Raw genomic sequence first — 23,381 nt, forward strand, 5'->3', positions numbered from 1 at the left:
AAAAATAACAATCATCATCAACACAAAAATAAAAAAAAAATAAAGAAAAATAAAATACAATTTACAATAAAATATGACACATTGAGACACGATAAAAATGAAATTAAATAATAATATGAAAAATAAATTAAATGTCAATACAAAAGAATCTATGGTCAGATGTGCGCGGCCAAAGTGACGAGTCGACGGGCCGTGACTGCTATAAAGGAGAAAAAAGGGAAAATGACACTTCTGCCGCCACGTCAAATCAGCCACGCAGCATCCAAATGTCATTACAGTCACAATTTGCAATAATTAAAATAAATATCAGGATTCTATGATTAGTTTAAATATATAAATGGATTAAATCATCGAGATTTCACACTCGGAGTCGTGAACGTGATGGTAAGTGGCTTCTTGGTTGTTAACTTGAACGCGCTAATCTCAGGAACTACTGGTCCGATTTGAAAAATTATTTCGGAGTTAGAAAGCCCATTTATCGTGGAAGGCTATAGGCTATACGAGGCACGCTACGAGTAATAGACACAGAGCAACAATGAAAAATGTTGCATAAACGGGTTTTCACGCGTACGAAGTCGCGGGCACAGCTAGTACATTTTATACATTACATACCTCAAGTAACACAGCGATCTCAGAGTCCCTCGTCCCCAGCATAGACCTATCGTTGATATTCGCGCTTCCGCAGATGATGATCTTGTCATCGGCTATCATTAGCTTGGAGTGGACGTACACCAGTTCCGTGATAGGCTCTCCATCCAGGATGGAATGCGTTCGGAGGCCGTGGAACGTGATGTACTGGGACGGGTCCTCGACGCCGGCTTCGTAGAGACGCGTGAGGATGGCTTCTTTGCTCCTGTTCAAATAAAAATAGACAATTAAAAAAAATGTTTTGATAAAAAACTGGGATTGAAAATCGACAGCTTAGGCTCACCACGAAGCCATTGATGAGCTGCTGCCGAACAAGTTTATTCAGCAGCCGCTCAGAAAAGACGTCGAAAAAGTTAGTGAATGGGATCCAGTAGATTGATCCAGAAATGGAAAAAATTGGATCAGTAACGGAACAATGGGGTGGGAGGGATTGCGTTTCTTTTCCGAAAACGTTGCGTTGTCATCGTGGCGACGCCGAGACAGTGTCGCGTAGACGCCGAGCCAGTGTCGCGTAGACGCCGAGCCAGTGTCGCGTAGACGCTGAGCCAGTGTCGCGTAGACGCTGACCCAGTGTCGCGTAGACGCCGACCCAGTGTCGCGTAGACGCCGAGCCAGTGTCGCGTAGACGCTGAGCCAGTGTCGCGTAGACGCTGACCCAGTGTCGCGTAGACGCCGAGCCAGTGTCGCGTAGACGCTGAGCCAGTGTCGCGTAGACGCTGACCCAGTGTCGCGTAGACGCCGAGCCAGTGTCGCGTAGACGCTGAGCCAGTGTCGCGTAGACGCTGACCCAGTGTCGCGTAGACGCCGAGCCAGTGTGGCGTAGACGCTGAGCCAGTGTCGCGTAGACGCTGAGCCAGTGTCGCGTCGAAAGACGCTAGTGTAGCGTCCCTCAACCTCTCTTTGTTGAAGGTCAATTAACAACCACAGTGTAACATGTATTTACCTGGATATGCTCTGGTAGTTCCAATGCGTCACAGCATGTAATGAGGTTCCGGAGGGCGCGCCCACCTCGCCTTCGAAACCAAGCAGTAGCGGCATCACCACGAACACCCGGAAGGTTTCTTGCTTGTTGTGCGCTGATATGATGCGGTTGAAGAGCGCTTCGCCTATCTGTGACGTGGTATGGTATCTTCCCCTATGGTATAGTATCTTCACCTGCAGAAGCTCTGGTATTTCCAGTGCGGCACGGCGTGCAGTCAGGTGACTCTCTCTTTGTATGTCTTAGTTTCGGATTAGGATCGGTAACGGAACAACGGGGTGAGAGGGATTGCGTTACTTTTCCGAAAACGTTGCGTTGTCATCGTGGCGACGCCGAGCCAGTGTCGCGTAGACGCTGAGCCAGTGTCGCGTAGACGCTGACCCAGTGTAGCGTAGACGCTGACCCAGTGTCGCGTAGACGCTGAGCCAGTGTCGCGTAGACGCCGAGCCAGTGTCGCGTAGACGCCGAGCCAGTGTCGCGTAGACGCCGAGCCAGTGTCGCGTAGACGCCGAGCCAGTGTCGCGTAGACGCCGAGCCAGTGTCGCGTAGACGCCGAGCCAGTGTCGCGTAGACGCCGAGCCAGTGTCGCGTAGACGCCGAGCCAGTGTCGCGTAGACGCTGAGTCAGTGTCGCGTAGACGCTGACCCAGTGTCGCGTCGAAAGACCTCAACCTCTCTTTGAAGGTCAATTAACAACCACAGAGTAACATGTATTTACCTGGATATACTCTGGTAGTTCCAGTGAGTGACAGCATGTAATGAGGTTCCGGAGGGCGCGCCCACCTCGCCTTCGAAACCAGGCAGTAGCGGCATCACCACGAACACCCGGAAGGTTTCCTGTTTGTTGTGCGCTGACATAATGCGGTTGAACAACGCTTCGCCTATGTGTGACGCCCTAAGGTATAGTATCTTTACCTGCAGAAGCTCTGGTATTTCCAATGCGGCACGGCGTGCAGTCAGGTGACTACCTCTTTGTGTGTCGTAGTTTTTTTTTCAGTAGCGCTTGCGCAGCGTCGACGGCTTAGGGTCACCACGAAGCCATTGCTGAGCTGCTGCCGAACAAGTTTATTCAGCAGCCGCTCAGAAAAGACGTCGAAAAAAGCTAGTGAATGGGATCCAGTAGATTGATCCAGAAATGGAAAAAATTGGATCGGTAACGGAACAACGGGGTGGGAGGGATTGCGTTTCTTATCCGAAAACGTTGCGTTGTCATCGTGGCCACGATGAGCCAGTGTCGCGTAGACGCTGAGCCAGTGTCGCGTAGACGCTGAGCCAGTGTCGCGTAGACGCTGAGCCAGTGTCGCGTAGACGCTGAGCCAGTGTCGAGTAGACGCTGAGCCAGTGTCGCGTAGACGCCGACCCAGAGTCGCGTCGAAAGACGCTAGTGTAGCGTCCCTCAACCTCTCTTTGAAGGTCAATTAACAACCATGGTGTAAATGTCTTTACCTGGATATGCTCTGGTAGTTCCAGTGAGTGACAGCATGTAATGAGGTGCCGGAGGGCGCGCCCACCTCGCCTTCGAAACCAGGCAGTAGCGGCATCACCACGAACACCCGGAAGGTTTCCTGCTTGTTGTGCGCTGGTACGGTTGAACAACGCTTCGCCTATGTGTGACGCCCTAAGGTATAGTATCTTTACCTGCAGAAGCTCTGGTATTTCCAATGCGGCACGGCGTGCAGTCAGGTGACTACCTCTTTGTGTGTCGTAGTTTTCATTTCAGTAGCGCTTGCGCAGCGTCGACGGCTTAGGGTCACCACGAAGCCATTGCTGAGCTGCTGCCGAACAAGTTTATTCAGCAGCCGCTCAGAAAAGACGTCGAAAAACGCTAGTGAATGGGATCCAGTAGATTGATCCAGAAATGGAAAAAATTGGATCGGTAACGGAACAACGGGGTGAGAGGGTTGTGTTACTTTTCCGAAAACGTTGCTTTGTCATCGTGGCCACGATGAGCCAGTGTCGCGTAGACGCTGAGCCAGTGTCGCGTAGACGCTGACCCAGTGTCGCGTAGACGCCGAGCCAGTGTCGCGTAGACGCCGAGCCAGTGTCGCGTAGACGCTGACCCAGTGTCGCGTCGAAAGACGCTAGTGTAGCGTCCCTCAATTAACAACCATGGTGTAAATGTCTTTACCTGGATATGCTCTGGTAGTTCCAGTGAGTGACAGCATGTAATGAGGTTCCGGAGGGCGCGCCCACCTCGCCTTCGAAACCAGGCAGTAGCGGCATCACCACGAACACCCGGAAGGTTTCTTGCTTGTTGTGCGCTGACATGATACGGTTGAAGAGCGCTTCGCCTATGTCTATGTGTGACGCCCTAAGGTATAGTATCTTCACCTGCAGAAGCTCTGGTATTTCCAGTGCGGCACGGCGTGCAGTCAGGTGACTACCTCTTTGTGTGTCGTAGTTTTCATTTCAGTAGCGCTTGCGCAGCGTTGACGGCTTAGGGTCACCACGAAGCCATTGCTGAGCTGCTGCCGAACAAGTTTATTCAGCAGCCGCTCAGAAAAGACGTCGAAAAACGCTAGTGAATGGGATCCAGTAGAATGATCCAGAAATGGAAAAAATTGGATCGGTAGACGCTGAGCCAGTGTCGCGTAGACGCTGAGCCAGTGTCGCGTAGACGCTGAGCCAGTGTCGCGTAGACGCTGAGCCAGTGTCGCGTAGACGCTGAGCCAGTGTCGCGTAGACGCTGACCCAGTGTCGCGTAGACGCCGACCCAGAGTCGCGTCGAAAGACGCTAGTGTAGCGTCCCTCAACCTCTCTTTGAAGGTCAATTAACAACCACAGAGTAACATGTATTTACCTGGATATACTCTGGTAGTTCCAGTGAGTGACAGCATGTAATGAGGTTCCGGAGGGCGCGCCCACCTCGCCTTCGAAACCAGGCAGTAGCGGCATCACAACGAACACCCGGAATGTTTCTTGCTTGTTGTGCGCTGACATGATGCGGTTGAAGAGTGCTTCGCCTATCTGGGAACATAGTTTAGGGGTAAATAGATAAAGTTACAAATGTTAAGGGCACCTTGGATTACTTTAAAAGAGGACCAAGTCACTACTTTAATAAAGGAGAAAAAAATGTTTCTCAAGAAGACCCGCCAGGCGCTACCACAGAATAATCTATATAAATAAAAATGAATTAATGTTCGTTAGTCTGATTAACGGGCTGGGCCGATTGAGCTGATTTTGGTTTTAAAATGTTTGTCGTAGTCCAGGGTAGGTCTAAACGGTGAGGAAATACGCGCGCGATATTGTTTTTCTGTGACAGACAAAATTCCACGCGGGCGAAGCCGCCGGCGGAAAGCTAGTAATAAATACTACGTACAGAAGGTTTTCTTCGCGAAGGTATTTAAAAAATTTAGCTTGTCTCAAGAGTCGAGCACCATTTTGTTGACAAACGTCAGTGATCGGTACTGCGCCGAAGCCATAGGGTTGACTTCTATAAAATCAGGAGGTGTAGTCGCGCGTGTTTTGTTTTCGATGCAAACTCGCGGAGATGAGCAGGCCTGGCGCTACTTTCAATACTGGATTGTTAGTTTTTTTTTTTACTTAACCTCTCAAAATCGTGGGATACATTCACAAATTGAACTAAAAACTATAATACTTCTAGAGGACACTTGTCATTGGGCTATCTCCATACCTGGTTCCTAACATTGGGGTTAGTTCTTGACAGTGTGATGAAGAACTGGTTTTCTATGTAGATGTAGTTCTGAGCACTGGTGATGGTATTCACGTACGCCTCGTGGATGCTCTGTTCCACTGTATCCGGGTCTAAGAAACCGCAGGACCAGCTGGAAACGCTTCGAAGCACCTGTAGGAATAAAACCGAGTTAATATCTTTAGAATCTTTAAAGGTCAATGTGTAACCCACTTAATTTGAAGCTTCATGTATCAAACAAGGGTGTATGTTTCTTTAATAAAGATAAATAAATAAATAAATTATGCGTGTAAGTCACATGCAAATCTAACATCTTTATCACCAGCCTCAGCCTTCTGCTGGACATAGGGTCTCCCCCAATGAGGGCTATCCTTCTTATATTAAACAGTTGGCACCACTGGCAATTGACATGTCCTTAATCCTCCTACCGCTTCTATAGTTGGCGCCACTGTCTTCGCCAGTAGGAAGTGACAGTGACATTACTCTACAGTAGCGCCAACTGAAAGCCTCAACTAGAAAGACTTGCAATTATAGCAGTTAGAAATCAATTAGATACTACAGTTTTTAATGTAATACATGAGATGTGCTGCAATTAAAGTAAAACGTTATTTTTGAGTTGCTTACCTGGCATGTCATATTGTTGATGTCTACGTTCAGCTTATGATTCAGATCTTGAAGTGGTTTGATGTTTGTGTACGATTTTGGGAGCAAGTACGGGTAACTGATGTTTTGTCTGAAATGAAAAATAAAAGATAAAACCATGTATTCATTTGGCAACATTTGTTGATAAACACTGTTTATAACCTGTTCATAAACAATGTTTCATTATCTCTGTAAACAGTCCATGAACATAGGTGATGAAACATTGTTTATGATACATGTTGCCCTGCTCCCCGCTATGAGTGGAGAGCAAGTGTGGTGGACGGCCAAGTTTCAGCATTCTGGGAGTGTGTAGTAGACTTTCTGCCACACTAACAGCCGGTCCGTATGGACATTTTGACACCTGCACATTCCAACCGTTGAGCGTTTTTTCGCATTGACTACCCACTCCCAGAATGAGTTTCAGAAACCTGTGTTTATGGTAAACTTGTTTCACACTAGTCATAAACAGTTTATCAACAAATGTTCCCTAATGAATACATGGCTTAAAAGTAACTTCAACCATTTGATTTTGAAACAAGAATGATACATTCACTCTATGGATATTTTCTAACAATTCCAATTAATTTTGAACACTATGGCTGAGTTGCACCATCTAATTTTGACCGTAACTTTAACGATAACCGGTGTTTTTTGTATGGAGTTTGACAGATATTTGACGTTTGTCAAAGTCAAAGTAAGATGGTGCAACCCAGCCTATGTCAATGGGGTAAAATAGTATTTACCTTGCTTTTTCGAGTTTAATAGCATTCCACCTCTGTATAAAGTGCCTCGCAACATCTCTCGCAGCCGCGCCTTGCACCATAACCCCGACGTCGTGCCAAGGCATTCTAGGCGTTGTGTTCCTGTCCACTAAGTCTGAAATCGGATAATTTATTGTTGATAAGTATAAAGGAAGAAACTCGCAATCATCTTGTTTATTAGTTTGCGAATTTAGTCGAAGACATGCTTTTGTATAAGGCAATTAAATGTAATGTTACCGTATGGTGTAGTGGTTCGAAACGGACTACTATTCCGGAGGTAGCGGGTTCGATTCCCGCACAGTACAAACATTTGTGTGCATTAACATATTTGTTTGTATTGGACTGGGTGTTTTCTATGTATAATAAGTATGTATTTACAAAAAAAAAAGTATTTAAGTATGTTTATATCCGTTGTCTAGTACCCATAGTACAAGCCTTGCTTAGTTTGGGACTAGAAGCGCAGTGTAAAATGTCCAAGGATATTTATATTTATTTATATTTAATGTAATTATGTAGCAATGTAACAATGTAATTATTTTGGAACTATTGGCTTATGGTAGCTGTGTAGTTAATTTTTTGCAATACAGAGTGTATTGCAAAAATTAAAGACAGAAGATAAATCACAAATCATACACAATGGCCCAATGAAGAGGCTATGTACGATCTTGTAGCCTTATTCACGTAACAAAACTTCAATGACAAAAAATCGCAGAGTTGCGATCCTATCGAGTAATCGTTCTATCGAAATGAACCTTGTGAATACAGATTTAGAACTGTTTTTCAATGGGACGACTTCTAAACGTCAGCGAGATCTTGACTGTCAAAATACGTGAATTATGCCATGATAAATTTCACTACAAGAAAATCCCTAAATTGTTTAAACACTAAATTCAACTCACCTACAAAAGGCAGATCTAAATTATTAAAGTCTTTAACGATAAAGTTAGTGTAGTCCTTTCCGATCCACAGTTTCGAGTTTCCTTCAACGTCCTCCAACGCCTCCTTAGTTTTCTCTGTGATCACTCTTCCCTCCACCACTTGAGCTAAAGGTGTCGGCTGACTGACCCCTCTACTAACTGCATTGGGCGTCAACCCTAACGCGTCAGTTAGTAATATTTGGTCGTTGGATAACGCGTATTTTTCCGCCTTTTTTCGTTCAGAATCATCAAATTTCTGCTCGTTCCTTTCTTCTTCGTACGGAGGGTAGATTATACTGATGATGTCTTTGCCTCTATCAGTGATTTTGTTGAGCACGTTCCGTTTTTGGACTTCAGGAGTTTCGAACTTGGATAGGTCAGTTGTTTGGGTTTTGGCAGAGTTGATGAGGAGCTGGTCTCCAGGTTCTAACACTGGCAGGTTGGCTGGAGCGCATTCGGATTGGGATTCCTCGCCTGTGGACCCGTTAGGTGTGTCTGCTGTAGTTTCTATGGGGGTGAGGCTGTGAAAAAAGTGTGTATTAAGTTAAATTTGAAATACAGAATCGGTGCAAACAAATAAATGCAGTCTTCTAAAGTTATCTAGCCTCAAAATAAGACAAGCTAAATAAATGAAAAATAAATCCTCATTTGGACTAAAATATTTAAAGTGATCTATTTAAAAAGTCAATAGTTTTCTCATTGAAGGAATATCGATTTCTCTGACTTTTGACTCACTTTTAACACGCAAGTTTACACTCAATTTTTTTTCATCATTTATGCTCTTATTGGAAACCTGAGTTCTACTGCAGATTGCAACCCAGGAAATCTTATTCAGTTGGCCGTATAAAAATTGACTAACGACAAATAAAGAAGAATAGCTTAACTCACTCATTCAATCCGATCACGATGTCTTTAGAGCTCTTGGCCAGTTCCAAAGCGGCTTCGATTCCGTTGGAGTAGGGCAGACAGATGCCACCGCCTGGAGAGCTAGAAGTCTTTTTTTTCATTCGGATAGCGTTTGCCGGCTGCGTTATGTTACCGAGGTCAGTCAACCTGGAGACGAATGGGTATTGTTATTATTTCTAGTGTTATATCTTGAAAACAGCTTAAGATAAGGCACTCATCAGTCATCAGTCATCAGGCAAGAAACCATGACTTTTCAGTCAAAATCAATCGACAGATGAAAATACACGATTACCTATGTTTACCATCGTCCTATTGACCGTAATAGATCCGATGCCGATATTCTCAACTTACCAGTCAGAATAAGAAGAAAAAACTGGATGATAAAAGGGCTATTTACCTGTTTATCATCGCCTTAGTGGATGTGGCAGATATCGATGAGAATTTTCAGAGCAACTATTCAGTGTGGGCGATGTGGCGCAGGCGCTGACGAGACGATGACGTTTGAATGACGCTAGTATTCTCCCTCACTAGCGTTAGTAGCTTTATCAATGAAAAAAGAAGGAGTAGAGACAAGAAGAAAATATCAGCAGCAGATATCGATGCCACCTACAAAATTTGCTCACTCTCGACACAAGGGGAGAGAGGGAGAGAGAGAGAGAGAGAGAGAAGAAAATATTCTTTTACCTGTGTTTATCATCATCCCAGCGACCGTAGCAGAGGTCGATGCCGCCCACGAACGCGACGCTCTGGTCCACGCAGACGATCTTCTATACTTATCAATAAAGATAAGAAAAAAATAAAGATAAGGAGAAAAGATAACAAGAAAATATATCTTTACCTGTGTTTATCATCATCCCAGCGACCGTAGCAGAGGTCGATGCCGCCCACATATTCCACGCTCTGATCGACGCAGAAAAACTTCTCGTGGTGAGCCCAGAAGAACGCCAATAAATGGGGAAAAAGGAAAAGATAATAAGAAAATATATATTTACCTGTGTTTATTATCATCCCAGCGACCGTAGTAGAGATCGTGCTACCCACAAACTCCACGCAGACGATCTTCTATACTTATCAATAAAGATAAGGAGAAAAGATAAGAAGAAAATATTATTTTACCTGTGTTTATCATGGGTGCCCTCTTAGACGCATAACATTTTTCATCATAATTTAGTTTGGTATAACAGTATTTGCATAAAGTTTTTTCGCATAAACTTTGATATGCATAGTTTTCTAAATGCATAATGGTTTCTTAGGCATAATAATAACTTTCTCTAATTTTCAATACCATAATTTAAATAATCATAAATGTAAAGAACATAATTTTTATATACATAAAGTTTGTTTTTAATAAAATACTATAAACATAATTTAATTATTTATAACATTTAAAGTCATATAAATATTGTCTATAAGAGCAACCAACATTGAAGAGTAAATAATTATGTATTTGTGATGTTGCGAACGATCCTCCTTCCACCTTTATACTCTTTCGGCCTATAGATTTGCAAAAACTAAATTCTCTGTATCATTGTCATTTTTGTTCTTAATTTTTGACCTGTTTCTTAGAAAACATAAGCTCGTGAAACTACATTCTGTTTGATCTTGAATCCCTCTTATCTATTATAACGCACATATTATACAGTCCACATTTCTTTTACAACATTAAGCTTGCCTGGTCTGAAATTATGTTGATCCCGACTGGCCGTGGTCTCTTCCACGTGGTACTAGTCTGCCCTATACTAGAGTGTAATTTAAAAGCCGGAGGCGCGGAGGGAGTGCGGTCCTCGCTCGCTGTAACATATATCCGGCAGCCGTGCGAGCTGGAGCGGCTGAGGCTGGTCGCCGAAGGCGACCAGCAAGCCGAAGCTGCGGAAGCGAGCATGGTATGCCGGGTATATGTTACGCCAGAGCGGAAGGACCGCACTTCCCGCAGCGCCGGAGATAAGGCAATCCTAATGCTTGCTTGCATGCTTGCTTGCTTGCATGCTTGCTTGCTTGCATGCATGCTTCCTTGCTGCTTGCTTGCATGCTTGCTTGCTGCTTGCTTGCATGCTTGCGTGCTTGCTGCATGCTTGCTGCTTGCTTGCATGCTTGCTTGCATGCTTGCTTGCTGCTTGCTTGCTGCTTGCTTGCTGCTTGCTTGCAGGCTTGCTTGTTTGCATCCTTGCTTGCATGCATGCTTACATGCTTCCTTGCTGTTTGATTGCATGCTTGCTGCTTGCTTGCATGCTTGCTTGTCTATTTATATTTGTTAACTTATAACATTTTTATATTTCATATTTGTTAAAATTATGGTATTTTGTATATTATGAATGGTAATATTTATGGCATTGGTTTAGATGCCAATAAATGTTATACCTAGAAATCGTTATTAAAAAAACAAGTATACAGAAAAAATATATACTAAAATATTATTATAATAAAAGTGGTTATGGCAAAAAAAATATGCCTTATGAATTATTCTGTATGAACGTTATGCGAAATGATGAGTATGCCAAAAAACTTTATGCACTCTTAAATTATGACAATATTTTTTATGCAACCGAATATGGACCCGTTTATCATCATCCCAGCGACCGTAGCAGAGGTCGATGCCGCCTAAGAACGCGACGCTCTGGTCTACGCAGACGATCTTCTATACTTATCAATAAAGATAAGAAAAAAATAAAGATAAGGAGAAAAAGATAAGAAAATACTTCTTTACCTGTGTTTATCATCATCCCAGCGACCGTAGCAGAGGTCGATGCCGCCCACATATTCCACGCTCTGATCGACGCAGAAAAACTTCTCGTAGTAAGGCCAGAAGAACACCAATAAATTGGAAAAAGGAAAAGAAAATACCTATTCACCTGTGTTTTATCATCATCCCAGCAGCGACCGTAGCAGAGGTCGATGCCGCCCACAAACTCCATGCAGACGATCATCTATACTTATCAATAAAGATAAAAAAAAAATAAAGATAAGGAGAAAAGATAAGAAGAAAATACTTCTTTACCTGTGTTTATCATCATCCCAGCGACCGTAGCAGAGGTCGATGCAGCTTACATATTCCACGCTCTGATCGACGCAGAAAAACTTCTCGTAGTGAGCCCAGAAGAACACCAATAAATGGGAAAAAGGAAGAGATAATAAGAAAATATTTATTAACCTGTGTTTATCATCATCCCAGCGACCGTAGCAGAGGTCGATGCCGCCCACGAACGCGACGCTCTGGTCCACGCAGACGATCTTCTATACTTATCAATAAAGATAAGAAGAAAATAAAGATAGGGAGAAAAGATAAGAAGAAAATATTTATTTACCTGTGTTTATCATCATCCCAGCGACCGTAGCAGAGGTCGATGCCACCCACGAACGCGACGCTCTGGTCCACGCAGACAATCTTCTCGTGATGAGCCCAGAAGAACGCCAATAAATGGGGAAAAAGGAAAAGATAACAAGAAAATATATCTTTACCTGTGTTTATCATCATCCCAGCGACCGTAGCAGAGGTCGATGCCGCCCACAAACTCCACGTAGACGATCTTCTATACTTATCAATAAAGATAAGAAGAAAATAAAGATATGGTGAAAGGATAAGAAGAAAGAACTTCTTTACCTGTGTTTATCATCATCCCAGCGACCGTAGCAGAGGTCGATGCCGCCGACGAACGCGACGCTCTGGTCTACGCAGACGATCTTCTATACTTATCAATAAAGATAAGGAGAAAAGATAAGAAGAAAATACTTCTTTACCTGTGTTTATCATCATCCCAGCGACTGTAGCAGAGATCGATGTCGCCCACGAACGCGACGCTCTGGTCCACGCAGACAATCTTCTATACTTATGAATAAAGATAAGAAAAAAATAAAGATAAGGAGAAAATATAAGAAGAAAATACTTCTTTACCTGTGTTTATCATCATCCCAGCGACCGTAGCAGAGGTCGATGCCGCCGACGAACGCGACGCTCTGGTCCACGCAGACAATCTTCTCGTGATGAGCCCAGAAGAACACGCCCGCCTTCGCGTGGTCTGGATGACGGAAAACCTACGTTATAATTCTTTGTATTACAATTTTGGAATTGGCCGACTAATTTTGATAATAACAGATTAATAATATGTACTAAAGTCCGGTCGCCGAGCACATAGAATTTTGTCCAATGACCCCGAGCTACCCAACCCATTCTTATCGCTCGCGCGTAATTACATTATTGCTGTCGCGACTGTGCGACGGGCGGCCGCAGTGAGTGTGTGTTCGCTCACACACTTCACGCACAGAAAGTTTTCTTCACGAAGGTATTTAAAAGGTCTACTCAATGTCGTTAACAATATGGTGTAATTTAGCTCGTCTCAGTGTCGAGCACCGTTTCATTTACATACGTCAGTGATCGGTATTATGCCAATGCGATAGTGCTCACTGCTACAAGAATCCACTGTGTCAGCGCACCATACGCGTATTTCTCTTCTTTCCACAGTGAAAATGTTTTTTTACAATGGGTGAAGAATACTCGCTCGTGAATCCCTTGTGGATTGAATCCGCCGGCGGGTACGCCGCGCGTGTTTTGTTTTCGACGTCTACTCGGGGAGGTGAACAGTCCTGATAATACTGTCAACACGGGTGTACAAAAGTGTTGCAAAAAAGCTGCGACTCCTGTGTAGCCAGGATCTACAGCTTGACCGCCAATAAGAACCCAACCAGTGAAGGTCTAGTTTGTCCGTGGAGAAAGTTAAACTGTCATTGGACCCGCAACGAAATTAATCATAAGAACATAAGAGTTCCAAATTGAGGATCGACTTCATCCAGTGCAAAGCGGATGACGGTGACAAACAAAGGTAACCTTTAAGAAAAGATATACTTAAAGTACACTAAAATAAGTTAATAAAAATCATAATATGATTACAATAAAACTCAACTCAGTCAGTCCCTGAGGTATGGAAGCGGCACGGGAGGGTAATTTTGTGACGGTCAAACCTCAGCGAGACTTTACATTTGCATGCCCTGTCACATTATAATATGTCAATTAGGGATGTTATGGATATGTAGTTTCGGTTATGGATAGGAATATTTTTATACCGGTTTCGGTTACGGATATTTTTTTATTTCGGATATCCGAAAGTTTCGGTTACGGTTACGGATATCTGTGCTTTAGGATGCAATCTGCAATAGTTGTCCAACACGGTACATTAGTGGCCGCACACTATACATCGAATAAAAAGTAATAAAAAATAAAAATGTATGATAGATGGCATTATAAAGGTAAATCAGGCTGTTATGCCTTTACATATAATGCTATACAAAAACAATTTTTAAACTGCCTACAACCGAAACTTTTGAATCGGTCACGGTTACGGTTTCGGATATTTTTTTATTTCGGATATCCGAAAGTTTCGGTTACGGTTACCATATCGGATATCCATAACATCCCTGATGTCAATATTACCCCTCCCGTAGCTCTCCCCTCAGGCATTGACTGAATTAAGTTAAAACCCTATAGTATTTTACCTTGATGTTCTCCCCGACCAGCCGACTTTTGCTGTAGAAGCTGTTGATACCAAGTGCCATCTCTACTTCCTTGTAGAGCATAATAAATACTTTGATTCCTTGAGCCTAAAATATAGAAGAATACGTCAGATTATCAGGGTAGAGGCTGGTGCGCTACTAGATACACATCCTATCCTATTTCGCTGATCTAAACGTTCTATTTCGCTGATATAATATCTGGATGACCTAGTTTCAGAGCTGAGGCAGACACTAACTTTTCAATTTTTAATGATTTTAATTTTTAGTGTTTGTTTTTTTTTTATTGATTGTTTTTTTACCTAACGATAATCATTTTACTTTATTACCTAACGAATTCTATACCGAGGGATTTTTTTATTTAACATTCCGCCATTTCGTAAATTGTTTTTTCCTAACAAAATAAAATAAAAATAAAATATCGTGTCCCTGACTTGACTTTGACGAGAAAGCCGCGACGACGCCGGATGGACTAGGTCCAAATCAACTCCAGAGCAATGCTGATGGTATCTGATGGTCCCATCAGAATTGCTCGCACAGTCTTACACTACGCACAGCTCGCTAGCTTTTAGAATCCAACGGGCCCCTTCCCCGCCCGTTGATGTGGGGATCGACCACTATATTGTATCCCCTCCAGAAGTTATTGGTGATAGTCGAAAGCAGCTTCAAACTGCTATGCGACAATGTGTGAAACACTATTGAAGCAGAAATGTGCGGCTGAGGAAGCCAGTTTCTTTCTTACATGGGTAGATTGACTTTAAGATTCTCAAAGAATTTATAAGGATGTATCTTTCAGAAAACATCTACAGTGCAGTGAGAAGGGATCAAATCCAGCAGATTTTTCCCAAAGATATTATACACAGGAAGGTGTGGATAGAGCTGATTCTGTTCAATCCATGTCACCAGAAAAAAAATATAATGGTAAATAAAGGCAAGAAAGGAATATAAGAGGCTCCTCATTGGAATATAAGACAAATTAATGAGTATGTTTCAATTGAGATATGAGAAATAATGTTCTCGAACGCTCTAATAATAAGCCTAAAAATGTGATATGAAGTCACAGACTACAATTTCCAACCCTACTATACAAACAGGTCACTATTTTTTTTAACTCTATTTTGTAGGGAGTTTCAAACTACTACTACTAAGTACTCACGATTCAAACGATGTTATATGCATACCTCCGTTCTTGTTTTGTTAGCGGTAACAAGAAAATAAGAGAACAAATATACTAATTCTAGAGAGTAGTAGTCCTTATGAAAATAAATAACATTGTAAACTATTAATTAGACATTACAACATTTCGGTTAGTTTATTTATATCAAAAGTATACTCACTGCCTTCCTCTTCAAAATAGTGTCCAGCCTCCAGTAGTTTCCATTGAGTGCTGGTCTCTTCATATAAATCTCAGGGCTGAGCCACCAGTCGGCTATGAAGATTTCCTCCTTGGCTGATTCCATGGCGTCTGCGACCGCTGACATGTAGGAGGAGCCGTCAACGAAAGTAGCTACAGGTGTGGCTCGCCTGGCTGGCGCGAAGGAATGGTGGACATTTGGGGCGGTGAAGTCTCGGGCTGTAAGAGAATAAGTTTTAATTGGTTTAGAAAATATAAGAATTGCTTATTTGTCAAGTATCATTTGTAGTGTCCCATCATCATCATCAGATGTAGAAGTTTATAACTAGCGAGCGGCCATCTTGTCGCGCGCCGAGCACAAGATGGCGGCCCTCCCACCGCGGTGGGCCCGCGCCGTTGCGGCGTTAATGAAAGAAGCTGAAGTTAAAGTACAGGAAGTTTAGTTTCCACTGAACGATGGAGGAATGGCGGATTTGGCTTACACTCCCCACGCCGGTCAGACGGGTTGGCAAGGCTTTGTAGTAGCAAGAATGATTAAATGTACGTATAACACGACGCTGTCTTCATAATAAATTTTAACGGTGAATGATCTTCATTTCAAAAGAGCAGTATTTTATGGAACTGTATAATACAGTCTTCTAATAAAAAGTGATCTTTTCCTAACAGCTCGAGGAAAGAAAATTAATTGGAAACAAAAAGAGAAATCAGCGAATACATATTATTATGATTTCGTTGAAACGACGAGTGTTTAGGTAAATGGTTATCAAAACACATTATCAGCAGCACTTATACGCACGATTGTGGATACAGTAGAAACTTAGACTTACCTGTCTGATTGGCGATGGTCTTCAAACACTGCATCCACTCCTTGCTCTTGCGTTTGGTCCAGCACTTGATGACCATCTGCCTACTCTGGTTCAGGATCTGCAGCCCGTGGTTCAAGCCCGTGGAGTACAACCCACTCGATACTTCAAACCTTTGGTGTACAAATCCATTGATAATAAAGAGCTATAGAGCTGGGGCATGTAAAGTTAGGGTTCTTTCAAATTAGACGTTTCCAGCAGGACGTCTGTCGTGCGTTTGCAAGACCGCACACTACTCGTAACTATTGGTAATTTTCAATTTTATTCCGACGCAGTTGTCATACAATTTACCGTGTGCGGTCCTGCACGAAAAACGTCCTGCTAATATCTAATCTGAAAGAGCTCTTATTTTGATCCCCTCTCTATTAAGCGTCCTCGAAGACTACAGATTTTTTGTCAGCCTTTAGTTTAATCTGGCCGTTAATCAGTACGAACAAGTATGGAAGCACTACATCGATTTGGTATCGGCAGATTCTTCATACAAATTAGCAGCCGACCAAACTATAGGCCGATAAAAATTCTGTAGTGTGCATAGACTCTTATAATATGACGAGTCTTAAGTGAAAGAATTCTCTCTCATAAATTAAAACACTTTACGAGATAATTTATTAGATATAGCTAATCGAAATGGGTTATGTATGTATAATACTGATACAAAAAATAAAAGAATGTTTCGTCCATGAATAATGTATTCAATTAATACATTAACGATGAGTAGTTAATCGTTTGTTAAACAATACAAATATGAACAATGAACACTTTTCGACGGACACGTTAACACGGAAATCAACAAATGTTACGTTTTAACACTTTTGTTAATGATGCGCCTTTTTCTGAGTACTCACTGTCCTTCGGCTGCATGAAATAAAATAACTCTATGAGTAAACTGTAAGGTAAATCACATCATTGCGTTTTATGTAAGAATCTATTTATTTGGAGTATATTTGAGTAAAGTATCACTAAACAATCAAATAATTTGGACGCAATACTGTTGAATGTCCGTTGAAATGGACTGGACCTAACTACCAATAATTCCAATTAGTGAATGAGCGACGAATTTAATTGCAAGAATTTAGGAGTTTAGTTTTGCATTACGTCCGATTCTTCAAGAGTTTCTTATCTAATCCGTGAAAATATGAAAATATTATTCTAATCCGTGAAAATATGGTACGGGAGTAGCCATAAAACCATTGGTATGGCAGTTTACTTATCAACATGATCCGATTTCCATCATCTGATTTCTCTAGTTTATTTTCTAAAGTCCGGTCGCTGAGCAGAAGAATTTCGTACAATGACCCCAAGATACCCAATCTTATTGCTCGCGCGTATTATATTGCTGCCGCAACTGTACGACGGGCGGTCATTGTACGAAATTCTATCTGCTCGGCGACCGGACTTTAGATCCGCATTTTGACGGATTCGGATCAAACGTTGTGCTAAACCATTGAGATACAAGGATACAACAACGGACAAATGTAACTGACTGTGCTGAGTTATAAAGTGGACTTACCCCTGATCAAAGAGCATGACTCCTTTGATAATGCCGTCTCGAGGCCTGATGTAGCCGAAGAAAGTGTCCTTGACGAACAGCCATCGTTCTTGCCACTTCGCGCAAACTAGGCCAGTGCAGAAGTAGTTGCATCTGTGAGCGATAAAGTAAATTAATAGCTGTTCAGTTGACTTTTTCAATGGATCACAAAAAAAATGGGTATAACCAGACAGTCTTTTAGCTTATGGCAAGCTGTTTCCAAAAAGATTTTACAAAAATGGGACCGAGCTTCTTTAGATTTAAATCAATAAATACACAAATAGATTGCAGTTTTGGCACATAAGTAGCTACTTTGTCTTATTTATTTTAAGTTTCAATTATTGTACAGCCGATAGCATATCAGATTAATGCATTTTTAATGCATTCAAAATCAAATTCAAAATATTTAATTTTATTCATGCCTACTTAGCCCTTTTTAGGGCACTTGTACACGTCCCTTTGCAATATCTCACCTAATTACAAATACATACTCGTATCGTAGCGTATCTGTACATATTGTATTTATATCATCCGTAACTTAATGACGTCCTAATCACATAGGCTATGACATCACAAAGAATAATTATTTTATCGATTAATCCTAAACCTAAATCCGATAACCTACCTCTAATACGAATAGAATAGACTGCTACTTAAGTCGGTAAAATACTGTAATCAAAAAGCAATAGTAGCACAACCTTTTAGTGAGTGGATGAATCATAGCGTATTAGCGATACACTTTAATGATAACGATTGAAGATTTTTATATATGGGTATGAGTCAACTAGTCTGTAAAACATTGTTTTACCTGTATATAGTAGTGGAATGATATAAACGGTCGTCTCGTGGACGGGAAATGTATCATTACGGTTACGAGGACTCAAGGAGTAGCTAATTTTATCTTCCGCATCTGGGCTTTGATAACGACAATGTACAAACATGTATGTATATTTAGCATCTTGTAATGTGTCATGCAAAAAACGTTTTGAATTTGAATTTGTATGTTTATTTAGAAAAGTAGATTTAAGAGTTTGTTTAAGAAAAACTTGGATTAGTTGGTTACTAAGGCTGAGTACTGATAACCGGAGCATTTTGTATGGAATTTGACAGATTTTTGACGTTTGTCAAAGTCAAAGTAAGATGGTGCAACCCAGCCTAAATGTCTTTGTCTAGACAGTGGATTAAACAATGAAACGAAGGACAAACAATCCATTAGATTTTAGATACTCTGTTTACTTGTTATGAGCTGTCAAAACGCGCATCCGTAGATTGTGTAATGGCAATACAAATTTGTGACGTCACAATTAATTAATTAATTAGGGTTTTAGACAAAACTCTATAGTGAAACAGAGTTTCGTTTTAGAGACAAAACCCTATAGTGAAACAGAGTTTCGACAGCTCATAAAAAGTAAATAGACTGCACTGGTGTCCAATCCCCAATAGCGTTTTTACCACTACCAATCAATTGACGTACTTTTTAAAATGTCAAAACGAGACTCTCCCATAGATTTTGTATGGCAATACTAGCCAGTGACGTCACTATTTTGTCAACTCAATTAAACTACTTTTTAAAATTACAATGCAACCACAAATCTTAATTTACAGGTAATTTAAAATTAATTAAGTTTTTAAGACCAGAATGAAGTGCCTTTTAAAAAAAGTTGTGCTTTAGAATTATTGGTGAGTGGTGGCAAAATTAAACACCCAATAGGGATGTTTTTTGGGTAAAAAAGCAAGAGTTTTAATTAGTCCGTCAGTTAGCTTAACAAAAACTACTCGTCACGTATTTTTCACTTTTTAAAACTAATGAAAATGTAAAGAGATAAAGCGTGCCAAAGTTCTAAAGAAAAGGCCCGTGACGTTAGTGAGTGCGTAAAAGTGCAGCACTTTATGACGTCGCGCGGAACTTCAATGCACTATAACTTTGTAATTATTTGTTTGATTGACAATTAAAAATATGTGTCCAATATTGTTTTATATTAAAATTGACGGACTAAAAATTTTTTTTTAGGAAACTAGCCTTACCCAATTGAAGGTAGTTCTGTAAAGTTGGTGCTTACCTGACGCAGACAGTATTCCCCAGCATACCGAAGCAGTTGCAACCAGCTTGGCCGGGTTGAGTGGAGCCGGTTCGCTTCTCAATCATGCCCTCCTTCCCTTTGTCGCCTAGCTCGCTGATGAAAGACAGGTTGGATACTTCCAGGAACTTTACCTGGTGGGAATAAAGATGATGTTGCAATGATTTTAGTTTGGACTGGCGGATATATTGGCGTAATTTGAACTTTATTCCCTTATAATAAAGTCGAAAAGCAATGGATTTTTTACATGTTAGGGTTACAAGATTCTCTTTATGTAAAGAAAAAAATCTGGCAGTTAAAAATGGACCTTAAATCTGTTCAGGTTAAGCCTACTCTAGTGACCAACGGATTTCTCATCATCAGGTCATTTAATTTCCACTGCAGGAATAAGACCCTGTAGTGTAGGTAGGTACTAGAGGCAAATTGAAGGTTTGGCATACACTTTCCACATTGGGCAGAGTCAGAGGGGTTCAGGAGGCGTGATGTTAGTATATTAATTGTCCTTTAAACCCTTAAGATAACAATGGGAAGAGTGGGGGTAATCTTAATCTACTTTCTCAGAACCACACGGCAAGTTAGATTAGTTTAATATCGAATGTAATCTATACTTATAATAAATCTGTAGAGAGGTCAATTCTGTACATGAAATATATTTTCAAAATAACTATCAGGGGGTGATTAGTGATCGATACTGATGCCAAAAATGCAATCAGTAAAATTTTTGTCTGTCTGTCTGTCTGTCTGTCCGTCCAGAGGCGGCGTAAGGCGTAGGCGACGTGGGCCACCGCCTACGGCCTCGCGGTACAAGGGGCCTCGCGCATCAAAAATTTTGAAAAAATGTATACAAGGTGGAGATGACAATATCACAATACGAACATTGACTATTAAATATAAATTCTTGATAGCTAAACAATGTAGTTAAAAATAAAAATATATTTTTTTCCAAACAAATTCAGCCATAATCAGACACAAAATTAAGCAACAACACGTTTTTAAGTGACGAACATTATTCTTTGGCGCAATATTCCTTTAAAAATAATCACTGAATCAAGAAATCAGAAACTGTCAATTTATAGACCTTTGACCCTTTTTTTTATTATTTCATAAAATCCGTCTTCAGGTCGCCAACTCGCCACAGAACAAGGCCTCGCGAAATCTGTCTTGCCCACATCAAATTTAGGTCTTGCCCCGCCTCTGTGTCCGTCTGTATGTTCCTTATAGAAACAAAAACTACTAGACGGATTTTAACGAAACTTGGTACAATTATTCTTCATACTCCTGGGCAGGTTATAGTATACTTAGGAATTCCCACGGGAACAGGAATTACACAGCTTAAGTTAGACGCTTAAAATTTGGTATGTAGGTACCTTAGTAAACTTAAAGCTTAGTTACAACAGGATATTGCAAAATTCCCCCATTCATTCTCCTAGGTAACTTATAACTTGAAGGTGTTTTATTGATTTTTTGTTATATTCATATTTGAACGGAAATCCGTGCAATGACGTCATTGATAAATATACAAAAAACCTTTGCATTCAAACACTTGTTTTATTACGGGATCTGCGTTTTATTACAGCGATAAAAATATAGATATAGCGATTAGGGTATTAGTGATACAATACTGAAACTTACCGTTTCGTGGTGATTTCGATAAATTGAGATATTGAGCAAATTGAACATGTATTCTTCAAGTTGCTTCATCCGCAGCTGGAGCCCCTCGTATGTGATCATTACTTCAGGTTTCTTTGGAAACCTGTGAAATATAAAAAACATTATTAAACTGACAAACAAGACATGACAAACGATTTTCAACCTTATATCAACAACATAGCGCTCGAAATCTCATGGACTGTTCAAAATACATTCCTAACTTTTCTAGGCAACTGGCAAAACAAAGATAAATGATTTGGAATCGTTCATCAAATATTTTAGAGTTCAAAATCCCGTGAACTATGCTTCTTAATCGGGCACTCTTGTCGTGGTCGAGGTTGCACTGACGAGGTACAGGTGGGGTCATCTTCGAGGGTAAAGCCCGGTCCGTGAGCACGTAGAATTTTGTCCAATGACCCCTAGCTACCCATCCTTATAGCTCACGCGTAATTATATTGCTGTCGCGACTGTGCGACTGGCACCCGCAGTGAGTGTGCGAGCGCGATAGCAACATAATTACGCGCGAGCGATAAGGATGGGTAGCTTGGGGTCATTGGACAAAATTCTACGTGCTCACGGACGGGCTTTATACAAGATACATTTCTCACTAACCTGGGCAAAGCACCTTTCCTCTTCCTAGGTCTGCCGTCCCTTTTCTTCGAGTTACTCCTAGGCAGTGCCTGCAGCGCCATCTTCTCCGCTTTCTCCTCAGTACTGACTGTGTTTTTGAAGCTAGCTCGTCTGGATTTATGAGTTTTGGTTGGGAAAGGTATGTTGAGGGACGTTCTGTATAAGGCCAGCTGCTGATGCAGGTATAATATGTGTTTATACCGCTTTTTGATCGTCCAGGTGAAGTCACCATGTTGCAAATGTATGGTGTATCTGGAAACAGAGTGGCTTTTCAATAAATAAGAATATGGATACGTTATTGGTATCATTTTGACTAATTTTAGATCGTCATTTGTTGGACTAAAGGTGGGAATATAATTATTAGCATTAAAAGCATAATAATTAAGTATTTTATTTTAGAATAATTTGGAAAGATAATCAGGTAAATTATTCTGAGTCTAATAATTTGCAACCATTTAATGTCATTGATGTAAACATGCATTAGTAATTTCAATGTATTATTGAATGTTATCCTTAAACTGTATTTAACAAGAATGTAATAATTTTAAAATAATGTGTGACTGATAGTCGTGACCATTATTTACAATAAAATAATTAGTACTTAAATAAAACATAACAAGTAACTTTTTTGCTTTATTTAATACCATGATAGTGTGTAATAATGTAAACTAAATAATACTCACAGGTTAGGATTAAGCAAGTGTGTGGTAACACTCCTTTCGTTTTCGACGAATTTGACCCGTATCTCCACACCGGGAATGAATACTTTTCTATGCACAGCATTGAATTTCATAGGCGTTTCATGGATCTGTTTGAATGGGACAGAGGTTGCTATTTCTCCTGCAACAAAAATCATTATTAGAAATTAAACTAGGCTCTTAAAAGCATTAGAACGTACAGTGTAATCAATATACAGTGAAAGTATCATAATATCTAGGACAATTTGATTGTGACTGCTTCCAACCACTTCCAAAACGACATAGAATGCAATGAAAACTTAAATATTTTTGTAGACCTTTGCTGATGCGTTCACTGACCATGGTGATAATTAATTAAGTAAACAATAGTACCTACTACACGGTACAAGGTCGCATTAAAAAAGCTATCAAAATACAATGCAGGTAGTAGTAGGGAATTTAGTGCAATAACCCCTCCACTTTGGTATAGAAGGCTCATTTTTGCACCAGTTGTTCTTTGGGTGCTCCTGAGTAGATTTCCGTCGGTAGACATCGGGAGCCCCCCCTGTGGTAGCAGGGGGAGGGGGGGCAAGTTTCC

At 41.1% G+C, this 23,381-nt stretch overlaps 1 protein-coding gene and 1 long non-coding RNA gene across 2 annotated transcripts in view; both read right to left on the reverse strand.

Annotated features, from left to right (window-relative positions):
• LOC135073404 (uncharacterized) overlaps positions 1-23,381 on the reverse strand; it is a 52,338-nt gene that overhangs the window by 11,927 nt on the left and 17,030 nt on the right. The window lies entirely within an intron of this gene.
• The window catches only part of LOC135073403 (phospholipase D1), a 32,710-nt gene that overhangs the window by 3,248 nt on the left and 6,081 nt on the right, over positions 1-23,381 (reverse strand). Inside the window, exons 3-18 of the mRNA XM_063967583.1 lie at positions 22,790-22,946; positions 22,089-22,358; positions 21,459-21,579; positions 19,809-19,960; positions 17,731-17,862; positions 16,185-16,333; positions 15,341-15,576; positions 13,989-14,093; positions 12,394-12,533; positions 8,487-8,651; positions 7,581-8,119; positions 6,664-6,796; positions 5,903-6,011; positions 5,261-5,431; positions 4,427-4,593; positions 613-853 (exon numbers count right to left, since the gene is read on the reverse strand). Of these exons, the coding sequence (XP_063823653.1) occupies positions 613-853; positions 4,427-4,593; positions 5,261-5,431; positions 5,903-6,011; positions 6,664-6,796; positions 7,581-8,119; positions 8,487-8,651; positions 12,394-12,533; positions 13,989-14,093; positions 15,341-15,576; positions 16,185-16,333; positions 17,731-17,862; positions 19,809-19,960; positions 21,459-21,579; positions 22,089-22,358; positions 22,790-22,946 (2,987 nt within the window). The remainder of the gene's footprint in view (positions 1-612; positions 854-4,426; positions 4,594-5,260; positions 5,432-5,902; positions 6,012-6,663; positions 6,797-7,580; positions 8,120-8,486; positions 8,652-12,393; positions 12,534-13,988; positions 14,094-15,340; positions 15,577-16,184; positions 16,334-17,730; positions 17,863-19,808; positions 19,961-21,458; positions 21,580-22,088; positions 22,359-22,789; positions 22,947-23,381) is intronic.

This window comes from Ostrinia nubilalis, chromosome 7, assembly GCF_963855985.1.
Source record: "Ostrinia nubilalis chromosome 7, ilOstNubi1.1, whole genome shotgun sequence".
Classification (NCBI taxonomy): domain Eukaryota; kingdom Metazoa; phylum Arthropoda; class Insecta; order Lepidoptera; family Crambidae; genus Ostrinia; species Ostrinia nubilalis.